This window comes from Xylocopa sonorina, chromosome 6 (assembly GCF_050948175.1).
Source record: "Xylocopa sonorina isolate GNS202 chromosome 6, iyXylSono1_principal, whole genome shotgun sequence".
NCBI classification, from domain to species: domain Eukaryota; kingdom Metazoa; phylum Arthropoda; class Insecta; order Hymenoptera; family Apidae; genus Xylocopa; species Xylocopa sonorina.
The window spans coordinates 8,073,626-8,093,934 of record NC_135198.1 but is presented as its reverse complement, the minus strand read 5'-3'; the positions used below and the strand labels follow the sequence as shown (position 1 = coordinate 8,093,934).

The following is a 20,309-nucleotide window of genomic DNA, read 5'->3' as shown; positions in this document are numbered from 1 at the left end:
TTCGAATTTCATCTTCGCTTCAATGGCCACTGTGTCGCGCTAACGAGTTACCGAATCTCTGAGATCAACGATACAACGCGTGTTTCGAGAATTCGTTAAGAATCATTAAAAAATTAGTCGATCGTAATTGCAGTCGTAAATATTGCCAGGCAGAGACGCGACCCAAGGTTTCATAATTAAATCGTTTCCACGCACGAGCCTCGTGGAGACGCGAGCGCTAGCTCGATTTTCTTGGCGACGCGGATGACGGCGGGGTGGGTAAAATTTGGTTAGCCGTAGGAAAACCAGCGCCGCTGATATAGAGATCTAATTTCCTTCGGCGCGAGTCTTATAATTCACCGTGGTTCGAGGGTCTAAGGTCCCGGGGTCAGCCGCAGACGTAACAATTCACTTTTAAGTGTCCTCCAGCAGACCTCCTGGCAGCGTTCCTCGCGGCTCTTCCCTGCCCTCTGCTTATGCCTCGCCCCATTAACATAGAGATTGGCAGGAGTTTCATACATCGATCTCTCCCTAGCCGTAGTCAAGTATCCATATCCATCCGGATGGGGCTGGCGGGGTCGCGCGGAAATAAGAAAACCCACTGCCTACCGTTTCACCCATTGTCTCTCTGTTGCTTCTTGCCTTTTTTCTCTTTCATTCTATTCAAACTTGTAATTTTTTTCCAGCAGCAAAAGATCTCAGTTTCTTCTCTTCGTATAGAAACGATCAAATTGTCGCGTGCAGTTTGGTCGAATTTTTGAGGTTGAAAGAGGTGTCTCGTATCGACGACAGGGGTGGTTACTCGCATTTCAATGTTCTCGCTGTTCATTTTTCGCGTTTTCGTTGGCGCGCGTACCACCGTTCGATTCTTTCTGGGCGGAGCTCTGGATGACCACTGGCCAGCGCGCAAACTCGGCTCCGATGACCCCAGTGCATGTACCCTGACCTTTTCAGCGAGTGGAACTGCTAGACCGTTGCTTGGGAATCGTTCACTGGTGCACGTATCTATTTCGACGGTCTAACACGCGGTATCTCGTAATCTACAAGCCATTGTGCAGGCATAATTTATATTTACTACATCATTGCCCACGAAAGTAACAGAAGAAGAAGGATTCAGACACTCGACAGCACCCTTAGATAGCATCATTCGAAAATCCCCGTACAACAGAGCTGTCAGAACTTTCCTCCGAGAAGAAACATTCCAAGCAACCCTCCACTACCGGAAGGACTCGTACCTGAACCCAACAGGAAGCGAGATAATTCCCTGTCGCTACCAGGCGAAGACAATCGCGCCTCGACTCTCGTATCTTCCCGTTCGAAGGAACGCAAGATTTTAATCGTCCCTGAATCAGTCACCAGCATCGCCTGACGAACGCTGCACACACTCAGAGGCAAGCTATACGTGCAACAAATGCAACCCAAAAACACACTTTACGCGCGGACCAAAAGTGTTTGTCACGCCAAGGCTCTGAACGAATCAAGCAACGCGCGACGAGACTGACAAGGGAGGACCACGGCACGAGAGGGCCACGGGATCGTCGATCGAGGCGCTCGCAGGAGACAGGAACAGGAACGGGACCGAGCTCGAGGGAGAGGGCCTGAATGGACCTCTCCTGGCCCGGGTCCGTTATTCGCCTACGATTGAAAAGCGCTCGGTTAGAAACAAGAGACGCGCGACCGGTCGTTAACGACAATGGGCTTTTGTTTTTTCGAGGGCAGATGTTGGACCGAGCCACGGTGGCTACGGCGACGGGTAGCCCGCAGGAAGAGCGAGGAAGAGGCCACGGCCGGGCAACCCCTCTGGCGTTCGCCTGAGGTGAGCGCGAAGGAGGAACTCGGGGCCGACACGTGTCCGCGCGGACCGCTCTCTTCCACGGTGAATCTCCCTCGTGCGCACACGCGCTCTCGCCCTTGTAACCTGTCCGCAGAACCGGTCCGAAGGAGATACCACGGCTGACGTACACTGTCGTCGGCTGTTTATTCATTTAGCGGCATCGCGCTCCGGGCACGTTCCGCGTTCGTCTCCGCATCGGCACGAGCCCGCGATTCGAATGCCGCGGGACGACTTTGGGAGGGGCTTGTTCCTGGGACACGGAGGATCTTGTCCTGAAACGAGTCGAGGAACGATCAGAGAGCAATTGGGCAGCGGTGAAATGTCAAGCGATTTTTTGGTTCTGCGATGAAAAGCGTAGGACGTTGCGTGTTGATGCGCGTGCTGTTAGGCAAGGGTGGTTATTGGGTGCCTTGGGGTGGAATCTTGTTGTTTCGTTTTTGTCTATCTATTTTGCTATTAATAAATAGTAGCAGACTACTTAATCTTCTGTGTGAAATATTTGAACGCTTCGGATAAAGTATTCGCGTAATACGTCGAATCGAAGAATTGCTTCCTAATTTTCCCATTTTCCAATCGATGTTTCTCGATTACCGATTGGACGTAAACAGATAGAGAAAAAGCGAGGATGCTAGCCACGAGTAGGGGTAGCGTCGTACAGGAGGCTGCCGCGAATAACCGAGGCAAGATAACATAAAAATACAATATTGCCCCGCGAATGTAAGTTGGATTGCTTACAAATTGGCCCATACATCTGTAATGCCTCGATCGCTGTACCGCGTGGCTCCCTTATTGCGAGAGACTTCGTAATTTCCATCGACGAGTGGGGGTAGTGGATGCGTATGGGAATCACTGCAGGAAACGTCCCGAGTCTTATTAGTCCTTCGCATTAATTTCCTTTCGTCCGTCGTTCGAGTTAGATGAAACGCTCGAGAAATTTACTCCGCGCGTCGATTACTCATCACGATCTTCGATATTGAGTTCTGAGTCATTTCGCTCGAGCCATCCTCTCTCCTCCCCATCGATTCTTTCATATTTCATTTCTCGCTTTGGCAGTTTTTCGCCTTTCGATCCCGGGAACACCACCGAGCGCGCGGTTCACGTTACAGACACGTAACTAACTAACCGCAAGATCGCCACTCGTAACACACGGAGAAACTTTACTCCCAATTCGAACTTCAATCGCAGTTCCAGCGCACCCAAAACTGCGCCCTTCGAACGTATCTATTCATAACCATCGAGCAAAGTTCCTCCAGATTGTCAAACTATGACTTCAGTTATCTTTCATTCAATTTTCAGCAATCTCATCGACAGTCTTTCCCATAAAATTCATCAATTTTGATTCGCTCAAATACTGAACTCTCACAACCAAGAACGATTCAAGGCATCAGCTACATCTTTCACTCCATGACAGACTGCAATGCAAACGACCACCCTTAAACTGTTAAAAGTGAAAACACCTTACGCAGACGTCCCACGCGAACCCTTTCCACGAGCGTATCCGAGGAAATTCCGGAAGAATTCTAATCTCTTCGACCGGGTCGAGCGACATTTCTTCCGCGCGCTTCCTCCGCGATGCGTCGGGATCAAAACGGCGACGCAACACAGAGGGAGATATACGCGAGGATATCCCGAGGCGGTTTCCTTGTTAGGACATCCGTCCTGTCAAAACGTCCAGAGGACACATCGAAGCAATTGAATTACGATCATCCCCAGGGCGAGCCCCGACCGTAACCAATAATTCCATTATCCATTAGTATCGGGTCGCGGCAATTTCCTTCCACGGCCGGGGCCAACGGACGCGCGTACGTGTGCCTGGGCTCGATCCACGGGAAACGCGAAATATAGACGGATCGTGGAGACCGATGGATTCCTGGCACACGTCGCCAGGAATATCGAGCCGCGCGTATCCTCGATAATGGACCCGCGTACCAACGCGATCGACGTCGTTTCCAGGCTCCGCGTGGCAAACGTTGTCCTCGTTTCTTGGAGCTCGTCGTCGATGGCCGTCGAACGTGTGGAAATCTGAACGCGTGCCGCTGCGTGGGCCAGCGACGAGCAACCCCTTTCCTCGCTGCTTCGAGTAACAGCCGTTAGCATCGTCTTATTCGAGTTATCTCGGAAAATGTTGCTTCGTTAGGATCCCTGGATCGCGTCGAACGCGATTATTTTTCATTTTAAGTAGCCTCAGCCTGTCCGACGCTATTGTGAACTATTGTGAATCGTGTAGGAAGTGTATCTATTGGAATTTCCCGTAGCTTCTGTTTCATTAAAGCTCTAATTGAGATCATAATCGTGAATGGACTCTTAGATTCCCAATCTCGGAATAATTTCAGTTGGCATTCATTAGATTCTAATCTTGAAATAATTTGCATTAGCTTTCAGCTAAGTCGTCGTTAGAAGGTTGGTTAAATGAGTTGTACGAATGCTCCTAGTTGGATAGCTATTATTATCGAGTCGTGCTCCATTCCGTTGGTTCGGGATTAATTATTATAATTATCGTAATCAACAGTTTGTTTAAGTAATTTAAACGCGACAAATGATATTCGTTGTTCGGGAATTTGTGTCGCGCTGGGACGATAATCTAGCATCACGAATGCGATATTTCCCAGGTAGTAGGATTTATTAAAATAGAATAGAAGAGAGGTGTTACTCTTCTTGGAATATCGTACGAAACGAAATTCCTTCATCGCATTTAGAAAATTCTACTCGCTTATCAAATTTACGAATCGTGCAACATTTCACGACCACCTGCACAACAGAAACCCCTTCACTCTCACCACCAACGTCGTCCCTTCGATCACAACCCTCCGATATCCGATCGCGACATCGCGAAATCGTCGAAAACTATCCCAAAATCTGTGTAACGCGTTGAAACACACATCCTCCTCGAAAGAAGCTCTCGACTACTTTCACGAGACGTCGAACGATTCCTACTTCGGCCAGTCACGGTTGTTTACCTTTGTGCGCCATTACGCGTCGCTCCGCGGCGGCAGTCTCCATGATGCGGCGTTTCCGTTCGCGTACCACCATCGATTCAACCTTTCGACGTGCACACAGTTTCAGAAGACCGCGATCGACGAACGGACGCGCATCGTCGACCGTCCTCCACGCCCGCTCGCTCCTCTTAATCAGCCAAGGTCGAGTCGCGATCGTAGGATCAGGGCGGAATGGATCTGGTTTCTCGCATGCTCGGATGCTGACTGGAGTATCGGGGCCGCGCGCAGGGCCCACCAAGGACCCCGACGACAGGATATCAAAAGAATAGAAAGGACCTACCGGCGCGTCCTTCTATGGTGGGGGCAATTTTTATACGAAACCCCCACTTTCCCTCGCCCCGTCCCTCTCTTTCTCACCCCTTTTTCCTTTCTCCTGTCCTTCGCCCGGAAACCCCTTCGTCCGTTCGACTTTCCTCCAGGGGTGAAGAGTTTTTAACCCTGGCCCTCTGGATCTAACCTGAACCGGGGTGGAATCCACCCCACAAAGGAGCCAAAATGGCGTTGCTGTACGTGTTCTTTTTTTTTTTTGCTCGCCTCGTAGCCAGACCCTTTCCTCGCGTACGTGGACCATGCGATGAGAGAAAAAAAAAAGGGAAGAAAAAGCGCACTGGTCCTTTGGTGGATTTAGAAAAAATCGGACCCGTTCTCGGGTACGCGCGGATCACGAGCCCCGTCGAAGGCTGCAGTTCGAATCTCGTTTTGTTGCCCCGCTCTCCTTGGGCCCGCCTATTTTTATGGAAGAAAGCTTCCCTTCTATATCTCCGCCGATGATCGTTTTCCTTTTTAAGGGCGCTTTTAGTTTTTCACCCGGGGGCCACTCGAAATCGTTTGGAAACGGGAGCGGACCTAACGGCCACTTGTTTTCGAATGGAATCGAGGTCATAGGTGTAACGGCGGCTCGACCGCGCGCAAAGAAAAGGAAGTGGGTGGAATTTCGTCTCTCGGTCCTCGTGTTCGAAGCGTTTCACTTGACGGGACAGTGGAGTTCGTGGTTCCTTCGTGGCTAAATTTTTACGATCGCTTCTATTCGACTCGAAATCGCAGCTCGCGATCTTTCGTCACGCGCAATTATCAGGAAACGAAAAACCCAAGCGAAATAAAAACAGACAGAAGAAGACAGTATCCCAATCCCTGGATGAATCCAAATTAACTCGAAACTGAAGTTCGCGAATGCAAAGCGAGCGTTCCATCTCGGTCCACCTACGCGAGTCCGCCATTTCTTGTCGTCAACGTCTGCATTGTCCTCTCCTGGCCCGCTATCTAATCTGAGGGCATCGAAAGCTCGAGACCTCCGGAAACGCGGCGTTTCTCACGTGTCACGGAACCGCTTTTCCTCCTAGCCTGCGATCAGATATACCCACCGCGAAACAGTGGAAGGGTTCGCTCTTCCCATGGAGGACTTGGTCGAATCGTTGACTCGCAAGGTGTGCGCTGACCAAGGACGCGCGAGAAACGACCAACAGCGAACCCTTCTACCGATTCGCCAAACCTTAAACGAACACAATAACCGAGTAACACGTCGACAACTGGGGTGCTGACCACTTTTTCGAAGGAATCTCCCGCGGTCGTAGGACACAGGCGGGGTGAAGAGACAGAGAGACGCGTTTCAGCTAGAAAACTGCGGCTCTATCCGTTCCGCGGTCGGCCCAGACGGTTATGAGAAATATGAAATCTGGTTCTCACGGGCCGTGAATGGGTATATACGCGGCGTATCTTTCTCTTTCTCGGCTGGTTTCCCACTCGCGCGCACCGGGTTGGAGATCCTTCTCCACTGTGTATCGCCCGCTCCACATGCGTATCGTGGGAGGATCTCCCGGGTCCCCGTGGGTCCTTTGTCCGCGTGCAGCAGGACATTGTCCATTGAGAAACGGGCCGAAACAGGTCCGTCGAGCGACGAGCTGACCCGTACGCCAGTCCCCTCTTTTCAATTCGTGGCGAGGCTTCTTTCAAGGAAAACCCCTTTCCTGATTTTTTCGTCAAAATAAATCATGTGGGCATACACAGTTAGCCGCGGACCAGCTGCCGCGCAGCCCTCGATCGTCCTCGCGCACCTACCGAAAATCCTTTCCGTCTCCACGACATTCCGTCACGTATCGTTCGCTCGCTCGTAGTACGCTCGCCAGTGCGTGCCCTTTACCAGTCGAGTTTTCACCTTTTCCTCTGAGAATCGACGCCTCTCGCGAGAATCGCTCGAGAATCCTACCGCTTGCTGGTTGCTAAATAACGAGAACAAGAGGAGAAAACTACGTCGTTACGCGCGCGAGTGCGAGGTGTCTCGCGTTCAAACAGCCGAGCAATTTCCGCGACGTTCGCAAGAAACGGCCAGGGTATAATCTCGCCTCGCGCTCTGCCCCCTTTGCGCTGTATTTTTCCAGCCTGTGCGAACCTCGAACCCAAAAGGATTACGTTAAAAATCGTAGAACAGACGACGCGTCGCGCACGAGCGTCAGCGTCTTTTCGTAGCGCGATTTTCTCAAAGCAGATTCGGATAACGAGTCGCGACGAGAACGCGTTGGTTAAGGGGCGGGATCGAGTTCGTTGGACGTCGTACACGTACAGTTCGCGCTCTCGTCGTGTATAATACACGGTGGAACGTAGCAAAAGGCCTCTCGCTCGATGCTGACTCGATCCCATCCGTAGCGGTAGCCGCGGGACGATCGAGCCTGTAACAAACGGTGAGAAACGCCTGGAACGGGTAGATCGGTAACGGGGAACGCGACGAAATACCAGCGGGGCCTTTGTATCGTCCGGTATCGTGACTGATTCGTCCGTCCCTCTTCTTTCCCTGGCCCAGAGGTCTCTTTCTTCCCTCGATGTTTTCCCCGGTTTCTCCTGGGCTCTGCTCGACCGCCACGCGGGACTGGCGCTCCGGTTAATTAGAAAGTTCAGTGGTAAAGAGAGGAAAGAGGAGCGGCACGGCTAGCGAGGGGGGACTCAACGCGGGTGTAGCGGGCCAGGTTTGGCCAACGGAGCTCCGTTGTTATATTATTCAAAACGTCCCCACCCCCGCGAGCTCGCGTTGCGCGCCGCAAAACATACGAATGCAAACTTTTGACAACGCGCGAACGCGCCAAGTGCCGAAGCATGTCACGCGAAATAATTAACGATCGCGCGGGGCGAATTTTCTCGAGCGCGAATTAACGCCACCTGCTCGGGACGTTGGTCCCGTTGTTAAACCGAATTCGAGTTTCCGAAAACCGCGATGGGCGCGCGGGGTGCCGCGCCACGGCTACCCTCCACGGCGGGCGCCACGGTTTTTGTAATGTTTCCTGGGTGCGTCGAACATTTCGCGCGACGTAACTCGCTTCCACTGCGTTCTCAGTTTCAACGAGGAATTCGAGTGTTGCTTAACTTCGTGCAAGTTTTTTCAACATTCATTTCTCTCCTTATTCCGTAGCAATGATGTTAAGAAAAAGAAATCGAGAAATCAATAGACTCTCTCTCTCTCTCTCTCTTAAAATAATTTCATTAACCAATAAAAATGAAAGAGGGACTCGCAACAGGATCAGCTACCTATAAGAAAGAAAAAAAAAGGTTCTGACCCTCGATTCCTTTTTTTCCTCTCTCTCGATCCGGTCTCTAGCCCCCCCGCGGATCCACCGCGCAATTGGTCCTGGCCCAACTGGCCCCTACCGAATTATCTCGAACTCGATCCCACTCTACCGGTTCGAACAGCGGGCATTCGATTTTTTCGCGAGAAAAAAATCCGTCCCGCTGCGCAATTTTGCTGAGTCGCCAGCCAATCGTAGGGCGGCGGGCGAAACAGGGCCACGCCACTGGTCGACGCTGGCCGAGCGTCGAGCCGGTTCCACGTCTTCTCATTCGACTTCCGGATCGGCCGATCCAATGGCCGGAACATGACTTGGAGCGGTCGCGCGGCTTCTTTCGCCGGCTCTCCATTGTCGCCTGTCTCGAGCAAATATCCTGGACTAGCCGAGCCGAAAACGGCATAACGAATCGTCGTTTCCCTTTTCCGGTGGCAGCGCGACGAACGACGCTGAGGACTTGGGAGGCGAGGCTTGCGTAAGCGGACGGACGATTGTAACGCGTTTCGTGGGAGCCCCGCTCGGACGTGTTTTTGTGTAGTCTGCGGGCTGAATGGATGCCTTTAGACTTTATAATTCCGTCAACGCTGTACACATGTACGGGCAGAGTTTACACGAGCGGGGAATGTGGCTCCTTTTCATATGGAATTATCGATTAACGCGATCTGGTGTAAATATATATGGGAACAGGTAGGACGAAATGGGAACGGGTGACGAGTAGTCGCTAGCGTTCTGCATACAATTAAGATTCCTATAAAGTCGGTTAGGGAAAGATAGCGATTGGACGGAGTTTTAGGGAATTTTATTTCTTCTTTCGGATATTTTATTCGCGAGCGTGGCCAGAGATACTTTTGTTTGCCCATTGACAATTTTACTTTTTCCGATTACTGTCTCCTTCGACTAGACGATAGAGTACGTGGCCGCGGTCTTCAGACTCGAAGGTATTTCTAGCGATTCTGAGGCAGCTTTTAGTCGCCAAGGAGCGAAATTCATTATTTGTAATAGATTACTTTATACAGAGACGGCAAATTTTGGGTAGAATTTCTTGATTTACCGCTGGTCAGAAATAAAATTTCAACTGCCATTTGAGTAACCAAAATTTATTCTCCGTTAGGAAAATTGCATTCGAGCGGTCGTGTCGCGTAGCTATTTCAATTCCGGATAACAATATCAAATCTTCTCGGTATTTTAAACTTCCATAGTAATCTCGCGCTGTTTCTAAATAGGTACTCGAAATCTATTTCGAAAACGCTATTTATAACACCAGTCTTAATTCGAACGCGTAGCGGACTGGAACAATAGACTACCAACTCCCCCAAATCAATTCCTCGTACGACCACGAGGATATCCACGCTCTCATAAATATTTCAACGAACGCTAAATCTTCGATCGAATCGCCAATTATCGACTCGAGGCCCCTCCCACACTCCGCGCCGCGATATCAACCTCGATAGAGCAACGAAATCCACAAGCGCGAGTGCCGCTCGACGATCCACGTGGATGGTAACCTTACGAACCACCGTTTCTTCCAAACGACGACAAAGGTTAAGCCGCGTGCACGGCTGGCGAACAATCCAGCGGGTTCGCGTCGAGGCCAGGCGTAGACGCGACTTCGTCGACGATCAGAGGACGTATCGAATCGAATGGCACCTCTCCCGTTAAAATTAACGCCGTTGGCTGTGGCGTTCCCGCGAAGGGTGCCACCGTCCGCGAGCCCCGTGGCGTTCCATCCTTCTGACGACTCGAGTCATAACCAGGGAAAGTCTAAAAGCGAACCACGCCACCCTGTTCCCCTGAACTTGGCGCGACTATTTTTAGGCGGGCCTGGCCAGAGCCGTGTGTGTAAGTACGCGCCACGTGGTTTACACGCGCGACTGCTCTCCGGGAATATTGGAGCGCACTGGGTAAACTGTGACCCGAGATGGGGTGGCCAAGTCGGTTTCACTTTCGGGTTTGTTCGTATTTTTTCTTTAAATCGTACCATTCGACTAGCGGGAGGCGATCACTCGCGATATATTACCAGAGAGCGCATCGCTCGCATAATGGACAACCAGCGTGATTGTCGGTTAAAAGTTCATCGATGATCGATCGTCGAGTGAAAATCCACAAAGGAACGCTTTCAGCCGACTCTTTGCTCGCATCCAGCATACTTTCTAAATAGCTAAATAATTGTCTCGAAAGTATTTACGATTATGGGAACGTTCGGCTAACTACTTCATCCAATCTTCCCTTGCGCGGGGTCACGAAGAGATCTCAACGAAAAAAAAAACAAGCGAAAAAACAGACTACTTGACCTTTTCGACGGTGATCGAGGTATGGTCAATTGTAGAAGGGGGCATTCTGATCGCGAGGAGACAGGTTGACCCTCGTTGCACCCTGACAATCGGGGTGGCGCGGTCCAGGATGGTCCACGAGGGTTACAGCGCACCTTGCCCTGCGAAGGAAGGCGCCTCGAAGTGACCCTTGGTCAGGTAGACACTCGCTCTGCCCTCCCCTCTTGGGCAAGTGGACCAGCCGACAAAGAGCATAATAACGCGAGCAGATTATCGCCCCGAAGGGTGTTCGCACCTTGGAAGGAGGGACTCGGACAATGCTGGACAATGGTGCCCGGAAACCGACACTGCAAACAACATAAATTTCCTCGCAGCACCTCGCCATTATATCGTCCACGGACCGTTCTCCTTCTCCACGGATTCTTCTCCACTCATTTTTTTTTTACGGCTGCGTACGCGGGGACAAATAACAGACGGGGTGCTTCCTTCGAGAAGCCGGGCAGGTTTTGAGAAAGCCTATTTTAGAGTGCTTGTAAGTCCATTATTGGCCGAAAGTCGAGCCGTTCTCCATTGGTACCCTTTATTCGAGACCCAATGCTATTTCGGTGGTGGTATTGTTGTGAGTTGTTGTCGAGCGATTCGAGGTTTGTTTTGAAGAGGAGATTTGCGATACACAATGGCAGTTTTAATTGCTCGTTAAAAGTACTATTTGCGCAAGATCAAGAGCGCGAGGAACTATTTTCATTCTCCTTAATTACTTCGAATCGAATCGACGAATCTCGCTCGAATCGTTCAGCTGTTATCGATATTCCTCGGTCGCGTCCTGTTCGCGTCTCCGTTCTCAAAAATCGATCGATAATTTCGCCTTGATTCGACTGACGGGGGACGCGAGCGGATCTCTGCACGGTTCCGCGGTCTTAACCCCGTTTTGAGGGTTCCACCGGGTGGGAGGCCAATAAGCCAGGTCGTCGAGCCTCGCGAACGAACCCGACGACATCGTATTTCAGCCGAAATTGCCGAACGGCAGATTGGACGGACGATATACAGCCACGTTCCTGGGAAAGATAGCGAGAGCCAGTATCGACGTCGCCCGCCCTGCTGACGGTGGACAAGGATTTAAGGAAAGCCTCGACTCGATGGCTAATTAATTTCCAGTCCTCCCAGCGGTCGTTTCTTTCTCGTAACGGGTCTAATTACTCTCCCAGCGATGGTAACGGACGTCGCGAATTTTCATTCGCTGAACCTGACCGTCTCTGTCTGTGTACGATGCGTGAAACAGTGATTACGCCAGAGCATAAACACCAGACATGGATTTTTTAAGGATTTGTGAGGAAAGAAATAATTGTAATGCAGGAATATTAGATGAAAAGGGTTTTCTCCTAAGCAATAAAATTTTTTCACCTTTGGAGGCTATCGAAATTTCTAAAAATATTCATCAGCGACAACGCAAGTAACTCACGAACCCGCAAACTATTCCGTCAGACGTACAATTCCCGCTTTTAATTCCGCTCCGAGCATCTTTCAATCGAGCAATCAAGCCAGCAGTTAACCAAACAATAACCCCCTACCACGGTAGCCGGAGAACGAAAACTTCTTACGCAGCTGAGTTATTGACAGCAAACACCTTTTGCCATCCAGTAGCGGACGTCAATGCGACATCGGACAGAGGCGGTCGGTGGCGCCATCTATCGCGCCCGTCCTCCTCTCATCGATTTCCCCGTAAACATCCCCCAATTTATGCATCCCTTCAATTAAAACCCCTAAAACAAACCAGCTTCGCACGTATCGTCGCGAGCGCCCCGCGCGTTGCCAATTAAAAACCATCGTCTTCGAACATCCTCCTCGTCGTGCTTGTCCACCGTCTCGCCTTCGTCTTTCCCACCGCCGCTTCGATATAAATAAATAACCGGACATATAAACCGGCAACGAGCGAGAAACGGTTTCGAGGAATTCCACGAGGCAGGGAACTCGCGCTTGGCCGGAACGGTAGCGCGATGGCGGCACGACTTTTCCTCACGGCCCATAAAAGATATCGCCATTAGCGAGACTCGTGTTACGGAGGAGTTTTTGCGTGGCTCGCGTGCTTCTGGGATCAAAAGTCGGGCTGAGCCGGGCCCCGGGCGCACGATCGCGACTTGGAGTTCTTACCTGGCCACGTGCTGGTCCCTCCGTTGAAGATAGCGGGCCGCGGCTGGCACGAGGGAGACCCGCGGAGGACGTGCCCACCGCGGGAGAGGTAGGGACGGATGGTAGCGCGAGAGAAAGGGTTCGCCACGCGCCGAAACCCCGAAAGGTTAATCTAAGAAATCAAGTGAAAAGTGGTTTTTTGCCGGGGCTACGAGGCGGGCCGACGCGGGGCCAGAAGAAGGCTTGGAAGAGGGATGACGAGAGGGAACGAGAGGGAACGGGACGGAGAAGGTAGATGGAGAAGGGCTTCCGACGGGCCGCGTCAAAGACAATATTTAACGCGCATGGGTATATAGAAAACGCGCATATGCCGTGCACGTGCCGACAGGGGCGCGTAAAACTCACTTTGTTTGCTAAATAACATCCTCGAGAGTGGTTCGAGGCCGATACCGGGCTCCGCGGAGGCTTTGCAGGACGCCGCGCCGCGCGAGCTTGTCCTGCTATGCGGGCGTAATTGCGTCAATTAGCGAGTCACGCTTTCGAGCCGCTGATAAAATTGCTTTCGACTACGCGAAACGTCGTACGGCAGCCCCGTGTCGGCGCGCGGGCGACTTTTGCCCGCGACGCGGGACCATTCGCGTCCCCAACGCGATTACCACGCGTGGACGCGCGTATCGAGGAGCACTGCTGGTATCGAGGGACCAGCGATTTTTCCCGACGAGACTTTCTCTGCGTCGACGATCGATGCAATCTCGTTAAACTCGCGAGTCATAGTAAAACGATGGATACACGTGCGTGTAGGGATTTAAAGAAGGTACGCTTCGCTGTCTTAAACGTAGGACAGTGAACCATGGAAATTTTGCGACCCACTTATATCTATCGATTTCTCTGCTAATATATTCATTGATTTTGCTAACTCTATTTGTAGTCGTGCATGCATAATTTGTTCGGATGAAAAACCCTTCTCGTTCCCTCCGCGAGGCGACTGTATCCTCTACCACTTATAGAGAAATTGGCTGGAATGTTACGTGGGACACGTCCACCTTTCCCTTTCTTCTTTTATCGTCTACCTGCACACAATGAGCGATACAGTCCACAGGGAAGCGATAATTTACTCGCAATGCTGGTGATTCGTTGGTTACGCGATTTTCCCCTGGCCGTCGACGATACTTCGCCCGACCCGACTCGCTGTTTTGTATTCAAACAACAGCTGTCCCTGTTTCACGGATTGAACCGTTTCGCTCTTGTACGAGGCTCGATACACGATCCTAATCTTAATTGGGAATTCGCCTGGTCCGATAACGAATCGTCCCGCGGCGTCGATTTCGATCGTCGAACGGTGAAAAAAATTTGTCGCTCGAGAAACAGGTTGTATTAAGCATCCTAGAACGATCGCGATGATTATTACATGATTATTTCGGTCGAAAAATTTCCATTCAGTCGTTCAGTGGTCGTAGAATCGTTGATCGAGAGAGTGGAAGCAGTCTGTTTAAGAGTACCCACAATCTAGGCGTGACACACAATTGTCAAACTCGAATCATCGTGAAAAATAAAAATTCTTCCAATTATCCGAGTGCTCCAGCTAGGGAAGATGCAAAGAATGGCTGGAAACGAAATTCGATCGAAGTCACAGTAGCTGATCGAGAAGTAATCGTTCGTGCTGTTTGCCGATCGGCGTCTAGGCAAACGCGTGATCTATTTACTTGATTATACGTATGTAAGACGAGCCGGAAGGCGGATAATCGCGATGTAAACAGGAGTCGTACTAGCAAGCAGCGGCAGGATAATCCGCATTTGCAAACAGAAATTTAAAGGTTCGCCTGGCGACCGTCGAACCGAGCTCCGCTCGAGCTGTCCGTTAGACAGGCAGACCCCTCGAAACGCGACGTTCGACGTTACAACGGTCGAGGGGTTTGAAAAACAAAAGCGAAACGAGAGGAATCTGTATTATTGTAATCAGAAATGTCACTTCTCGTGGCGTTGCGGAACGCGAGCTATCAACACGGGCACCCGTTTCGCGGTAGAAGCCCATCGACTCACCTTTTGCAACGCGAATTCCTCCAAATTCCGTGTCACGCGACACGCGCGTGTCCACAGCGGTCCACGCATCGCTCGTCGTCACCTTCGATCGCGAGCATCTCACCCGGAATCGATTATCGCGCATCGGTCAGCGTCGTCGCGGACGGACTCCGCCTCTTTTATACGTGCACGCGTACGATGGACCACTTTTCGACACTGACGGAGCCTCCAGACACCGAGAAAGGTACGAGTCACCCCCGCAGGCTTCCTAATCGCGAAAAACGCGACGTCCCGTGGAGCCACGAACGTACTCGACGCGATTTCCGAAGCTCCTCCACACGGAGGAACCGTACGAAGACACCTCTCCACCCTTTCAGCGTCCACGACGATGTCGATTGACCGATTCGAGAGGGTCAGACGGTGGATCCTGATCGATGCTCCTCGAAGGGGAACGGACGATCCCGGAGGATGGAACGACGGGGTTAATCGGTGGAGAAATATTCCGGTATCTTTTCGCGGCGGCGTCATCGCGCGAACTAAAGAATATCGCAGTTGTAATTAAGAAAACGGAGCCTCCGCCGCCGCCACCGCCGCCACCGCCGCCGCCGCTGCTCTCTCTCTATCCGTGGGGGCGAAGGGGGTGCAGGCTGGCTCGAGGCGACGCGACGCGGGGTGCAGGGTGTGCAACGACGGTTGGTGACGCCGGCAACGAGAGAGACGGGGGTGGAAAAGTCTCTGAAAAACGCGCGCATGACAATGCCGCCCCTCCTTGTCCACCCCACACCCTCTGCCCTCTATTCTTTCTCCACCTCCGCCTTAGACGCCACCTTTCTCCTCTGCTTCTCTCTCCGCTGCCTCTTCTTTTTCCACCCTCGCGAGACGCGCGGTGGGGGCGTCGGGGACTAATTAAAAATTCAGTCTGCGACGAGTTCTCCGAAGACGTTGGCCTGCTACCCCGCTTTTCCCGCCGCCACCCCCGCGTCCGCCTCGTTCATTCATTCCTTCGCTTCCCTTTCTCTTTCTTTCGCCACGTTCTTCCTCGCGCGGCGCCTCTCTCCCTCCCTCCTCCACCATCTTTCTTTCGGTCGCCTCCCCCGTTCCCTCGAAGACGACCGCGCCACCGCGGGTCTTTTATTTTTCTTAACCGTGGCCACGCGACCGCCACCGATTCCTCTTCCTTTTTCACCCCCTTTCCCTCCCCCTTCTACGTCCCACCCCACAACCCCCCCCCCTCCCGGTTTTTGCAGCTGCTTTTAGTTCGCCCTCGCCGCGAGAGGCGACAGGTTGCGTTTCGAGGCGTACGTTGAGATCGTTTCGCGTGTTTGTTTTGAAGGGGTCTAGAGATGGTCGACGGTTTATAATCGATCGATCTTGCGACGGGGTTAAGGGCATCGCGAAGAATTGGGCCAGCGGATTCGCGACGGGAGATCCAGAGCGATTTATGGCCGCGCGATCGACTGGATTTCGAGCCACCGGTTTACAAATCGAACGGATTTGTCGATGCTCGTTTATACCAGAACCGCGAGCCCGGCTACCACGTTTTCCTTCGTCTGGGAATTTATTAGGGTATCGATCGAGCGGTAAAAATCCTTCGTTCGTCGATCCTTCGACGCCGTCACGATTGAAACGTTCACGCGAACATTTTCCATATTTGTAGAATGATTTCGAGGATCATTTCTGCGGCTACTGCAAGACAGTGTTCGCATTCATTTGAAACGTATTGTAAGGTTCGCGTTAATTGACATTTCAAGCGAGTGCTCGATTTATGGACAAAATTTGAGCTCCATTTTAACGGACTTCCAAGTCATTGACAGTTTTGTACGGTACAGAAATATTTGAGCATATTCTTGCGAACGAGCAAGCTGGAAGAAGCGGTAGAGGAGGAACTCAAACATGGTCGATTCGTTCCATACTATATGACATTTAAAGAATCGCAAAATCGTATGAGAACGGTCGTCAGAGAAACAAAACTTTCGTACACCGTTTCTACGGTTTCCTAAGCAGATAATCCTACTAAAAACTTGTTCCACTCGCGTCAAATAAATTTCCACTAGAATTAGAAGAACCTCGATTTTCTGAGACGGTTGAAGCAACGCGGGAAAATTTCGAGTTCGCAGACACAGGTTACACCGTGAATTTTCACGTACACGCGTCCAATGGAGAACAGAGAAACGCGGAGACGTAGTTTTCGAGAGCAAAGCGAAACTGAGAATGGAAACTAGAGATTCGAAGGAAGGAGAACCCGCGAGCTTTTGCGAAAGGGAAACTATTTCGAGTCGGGACACTCGCAAGGGCTAAGGAAAATTCATGCACGAGGCGCGTTTCACTTTTCAAGTTCAGCCGCGGCGTAGTCGTCGCGCGTTGGCGAGCGGACGCGAAATCCAAAAATAATGAGACGTTGGGGGCGAAAAGAGCGATGCCGTTCCGGTCAACCGACGGACGGTGAACGCGACGCGGCGTCCATCGCTCGCGATCGGAACCGCTTGATTTTTCACTCACCTTGCGCGATCCTGACCGCGGGCATTTTGATCCTCATGGTGACGTTCGTCGATCTTCGTGGCGCGTCGCACGATTTATGCCTCCGATCCAGGCGTTTCCTTCGATAGTCCAGGACGGAAGGTATCGTTCCCCCGGTCTTCGAGCGTTCCTCGTCGTTTCCTCTATTCGCGTGTGTGCGCTCGCGACGATTGCTCGCGATTACCCTCGCGAACTTCGACGCACGTTTTTCGTAGGGGTCGGTTGGACGAAAAGGGGGAGGCGAGGACCACGCTGGAAGGACGACAGATTCCTTCGAGCCTGGCTAAGCAAAGTGGACGATCGTCGACGCTCCTGTCCTCCTCCCCCTCACCTCCGCCCCGCGGTGTTGTTCCTCTTATACGAGTCCATCCGACGTTTCACCTGTTCCCACATTGAAAAACTTCACACCGCGGTACCCTCGAGTCCTCTGTTCCGTCTCTTCTCGAGCCGCCTCGTCGATTTCAACGGCGAACCACCCTCGACGCACTGTTTCTCATCCGATTATTATTCCCGGTTATCGTCAACGATCCGTTCTACCGCACGATCCACTCGATCTCTCCCCTTCCTCGCTGGTTTCCGTCCGATCGTCTGGTGCACCCGGCCGCGACGACGACGGAACTGACACTTCTTCGTCAACTAATGTTCGTCCTCATCGTGTTCCTCGACCGGCGCGTTCGCGAGTGCCAGGCGGTACGACACGCGTCGCGACGCACATATACGCGGCACACTTGTAGATCGAACGACGTCGGATCGTATCCGTCGACACTTCAAGGAGTACAGAAAGGGGAGAGAGAGAGAGAGGGAGGATACTGTCCGCGCGTACAGGTGCCGACCGATCGGTTGTCCGCAACGCTGTGCTCGATTCGCCGGATTCCAGACAACCGATTTTCCCGTTGGGACCAGCCCGCCGCCAGACGACAGATCCACCGTCTGGATGGAGTTTCACCTCGCGGAAATATATTCCCGGCAACAGGGTCACCGCGGCCAGCTGTAACCGTCGCGCGACAGTGTCACACGGTGCCACAAGCGTACACGATCATCCCAACGATCCCGCCGCCGTTTCCATCGTCTTCCCTCTCACCTGTCTCGCACGAAGACGCGAAATAGAAACGAAGAGGAAGAAACCAAAAAAAAAAAGAACGAAACGAAAACAGTATAAACTCCGATGGCGGGCAACTCTGTCCGCGCTGTTCCTCTGACAGGCCGTCGTAACACGTTTCCCGGGCGAGCACACACTGGGTCCTCCTCTTTCAGTCACAAATCTCACCGCGAGGGAACTCCTCTACGCGATACGGATCGCGTAGAAAAAGGCGCGCTTCGTCGCAGCACTGTGGCACACCGAACGACGGTCCGTCGGTTCTCCCGCGGCGATGCTCGCGACGAGACCCGGTACGCGGTGCGCGTCTACGTCGCTGGTGGTACCTCGTCCTTCCGGGCGCGTAGCACAGGTACGAGGGCAAGGGCAACGTGGTGGTTGGCGTGACGGGGCTACGCGTGTCCCGGGCAACGCGGTCCACCCGGACGAGCGTTCGCCGTTGGTGTTGTCTGAGCGTGTGGGCCGACGCGCGGATGCTGGATGCCTGATGCCGTGGATGGCGTGGACCAGAGCGACGATGGTCCAGCATGGGTCGTATCTCTGAGTGGACTGTGCCGGACGGTGCGCCTAGTCGTGCCGTGCGGGACCTGGTGTGTCGGGCACTGCGCTCACTTCGGACGCGCTCGGTTCGCCTCGGCGCCGAGGCCGGACACCCCACGCGCTCTCGGGGTAGTTTTCACCCCCGTGGTGGGGGTAACGCGTTCCACCTCTCTCTCGCACCGCGCTGGCTTGCGGGCGCCTCTCGCTCCAGCGGCGCCTCTCTCTCTGTCTGCCGGCAGGGCATCTGCTCTCTCGTCTCCTCGTCTCTCGTCTCTCCCTTCGCCACTTCTCGCATACAGTCTCTCTCTCTCTCTCTCTCTCTCTCGCTCCCTGTCTCTTTCTCTCGCTGTCTTTCCCTCCGCGTGCAGTTACACGCGCGCGGGCTACACTGTGTGTACACTCGTGCGCGTACTCTGCCAGCCGACTCCGTTTTCCCCACCGCCTCGACGGCTCTTTCTCGCGCTCACGGCCCCCGTGTGTCCGCCTCGATCGTTCCCTCTCCGTCTGGGTTTAGGGGCCCGCGAGTCTTTCGAGCGATCGGACCGACAGTTCCGCGACGGTGACGCGGTGTCCTCGCGCGACTACTCGCCGTTTCGGAGGGTTGCGGTTTCTCTTTTTTCTCCTCTTTCGGAAATTTCACCCCCCGTCGCACAGGCGAGCTTTCATCCCTCTCGGCTGGGCGCTCGTCAGCGTGGTCTTGTGCGAGGCTACGACGAGCCGCTGTCGCTCTCGTTTCTCGCGTCTTCGATCGAATCGGTCGGCGATTCGTGGAGATCGAAAACAAGGTGAACCGCGTACCTCCTCTTTCGCGAGTTGACTACTTGCAATTAGTCAATTCGTTGCGTAATGTAGATTAGTGACTTCTAGAAATTTTAATGCGCTTGATACGCTTCTACGATCGACCTTATCTATATCCTCGGAGCGTTTTTCTTGATACTTTTCTTGCTCTCTCTCTCTCTCTCCCTGCAATAGTCGGAAACGTATCCGTCCATTCTCACGACGCATTTTTATTCCCATTTCCGTTTTAAACGAACGAGGAGACTGCTAGATTTCGAAGCGGACGAATAACGTAGCCGAGAAGTATTTCGACGATACCCAACGAAGGTCAGGGTTCGACGAAGCAGTGAACTCTCGGTTCTTATTGGCGACGCGGGTAAATTGGAGGGAATCCGTGGAGATGGTTTTGGAAATATCTTGGACGGCCGTTAGTCGGCAGGGTGACGATGCGATTAACACTGGCCAGGCGTTTAAATTACCAGGGGTAATTTCCACGCGTGTTAATGCCGGCTTGGAGCGGCGCCAGGCTTTTGTTGACGATCGGTGTCACATTTGTTATACTCGCGTTACCCGTGGCCCACGCTAAATTTCCTCGCCGCGTTTCGG

The 20,309-nt window shown here is 52.5% G+C and overlaps 1 protein-coding gene across 2 annotated transcripts in view; it reads right to left on the bottom strand.

Moving 5' to 3' along the window:
* Nucleotides 1–18,378, bottom strand: part of Cph (BCL11 transcription factor chronophage) — a 32,024-nt gene extending 13,646 nt beyond the window's left edge. Inside the window, exon 1 of one of the 2 annotated variants that reach the window (XM_076896766.1) lies at nt 17,273–18,378. In XM_076896766.1, coding sequence (XP_076752881.1) covers nt 17,273–17,309 — 37 coding nt within the window. In that variant the 5' untranslated portion in view covers nt 17,310–18,378. Of the gene's footprint in view, nt 1–14,794; nt 15,028–17,272 lie in introns of those variants that run through there. The other variant, XM_076896765.1, reaches the window with a different exon arrangement.
* Nucleotides 18,379–20,309: the final 1,931 nt, after the last annotated feature.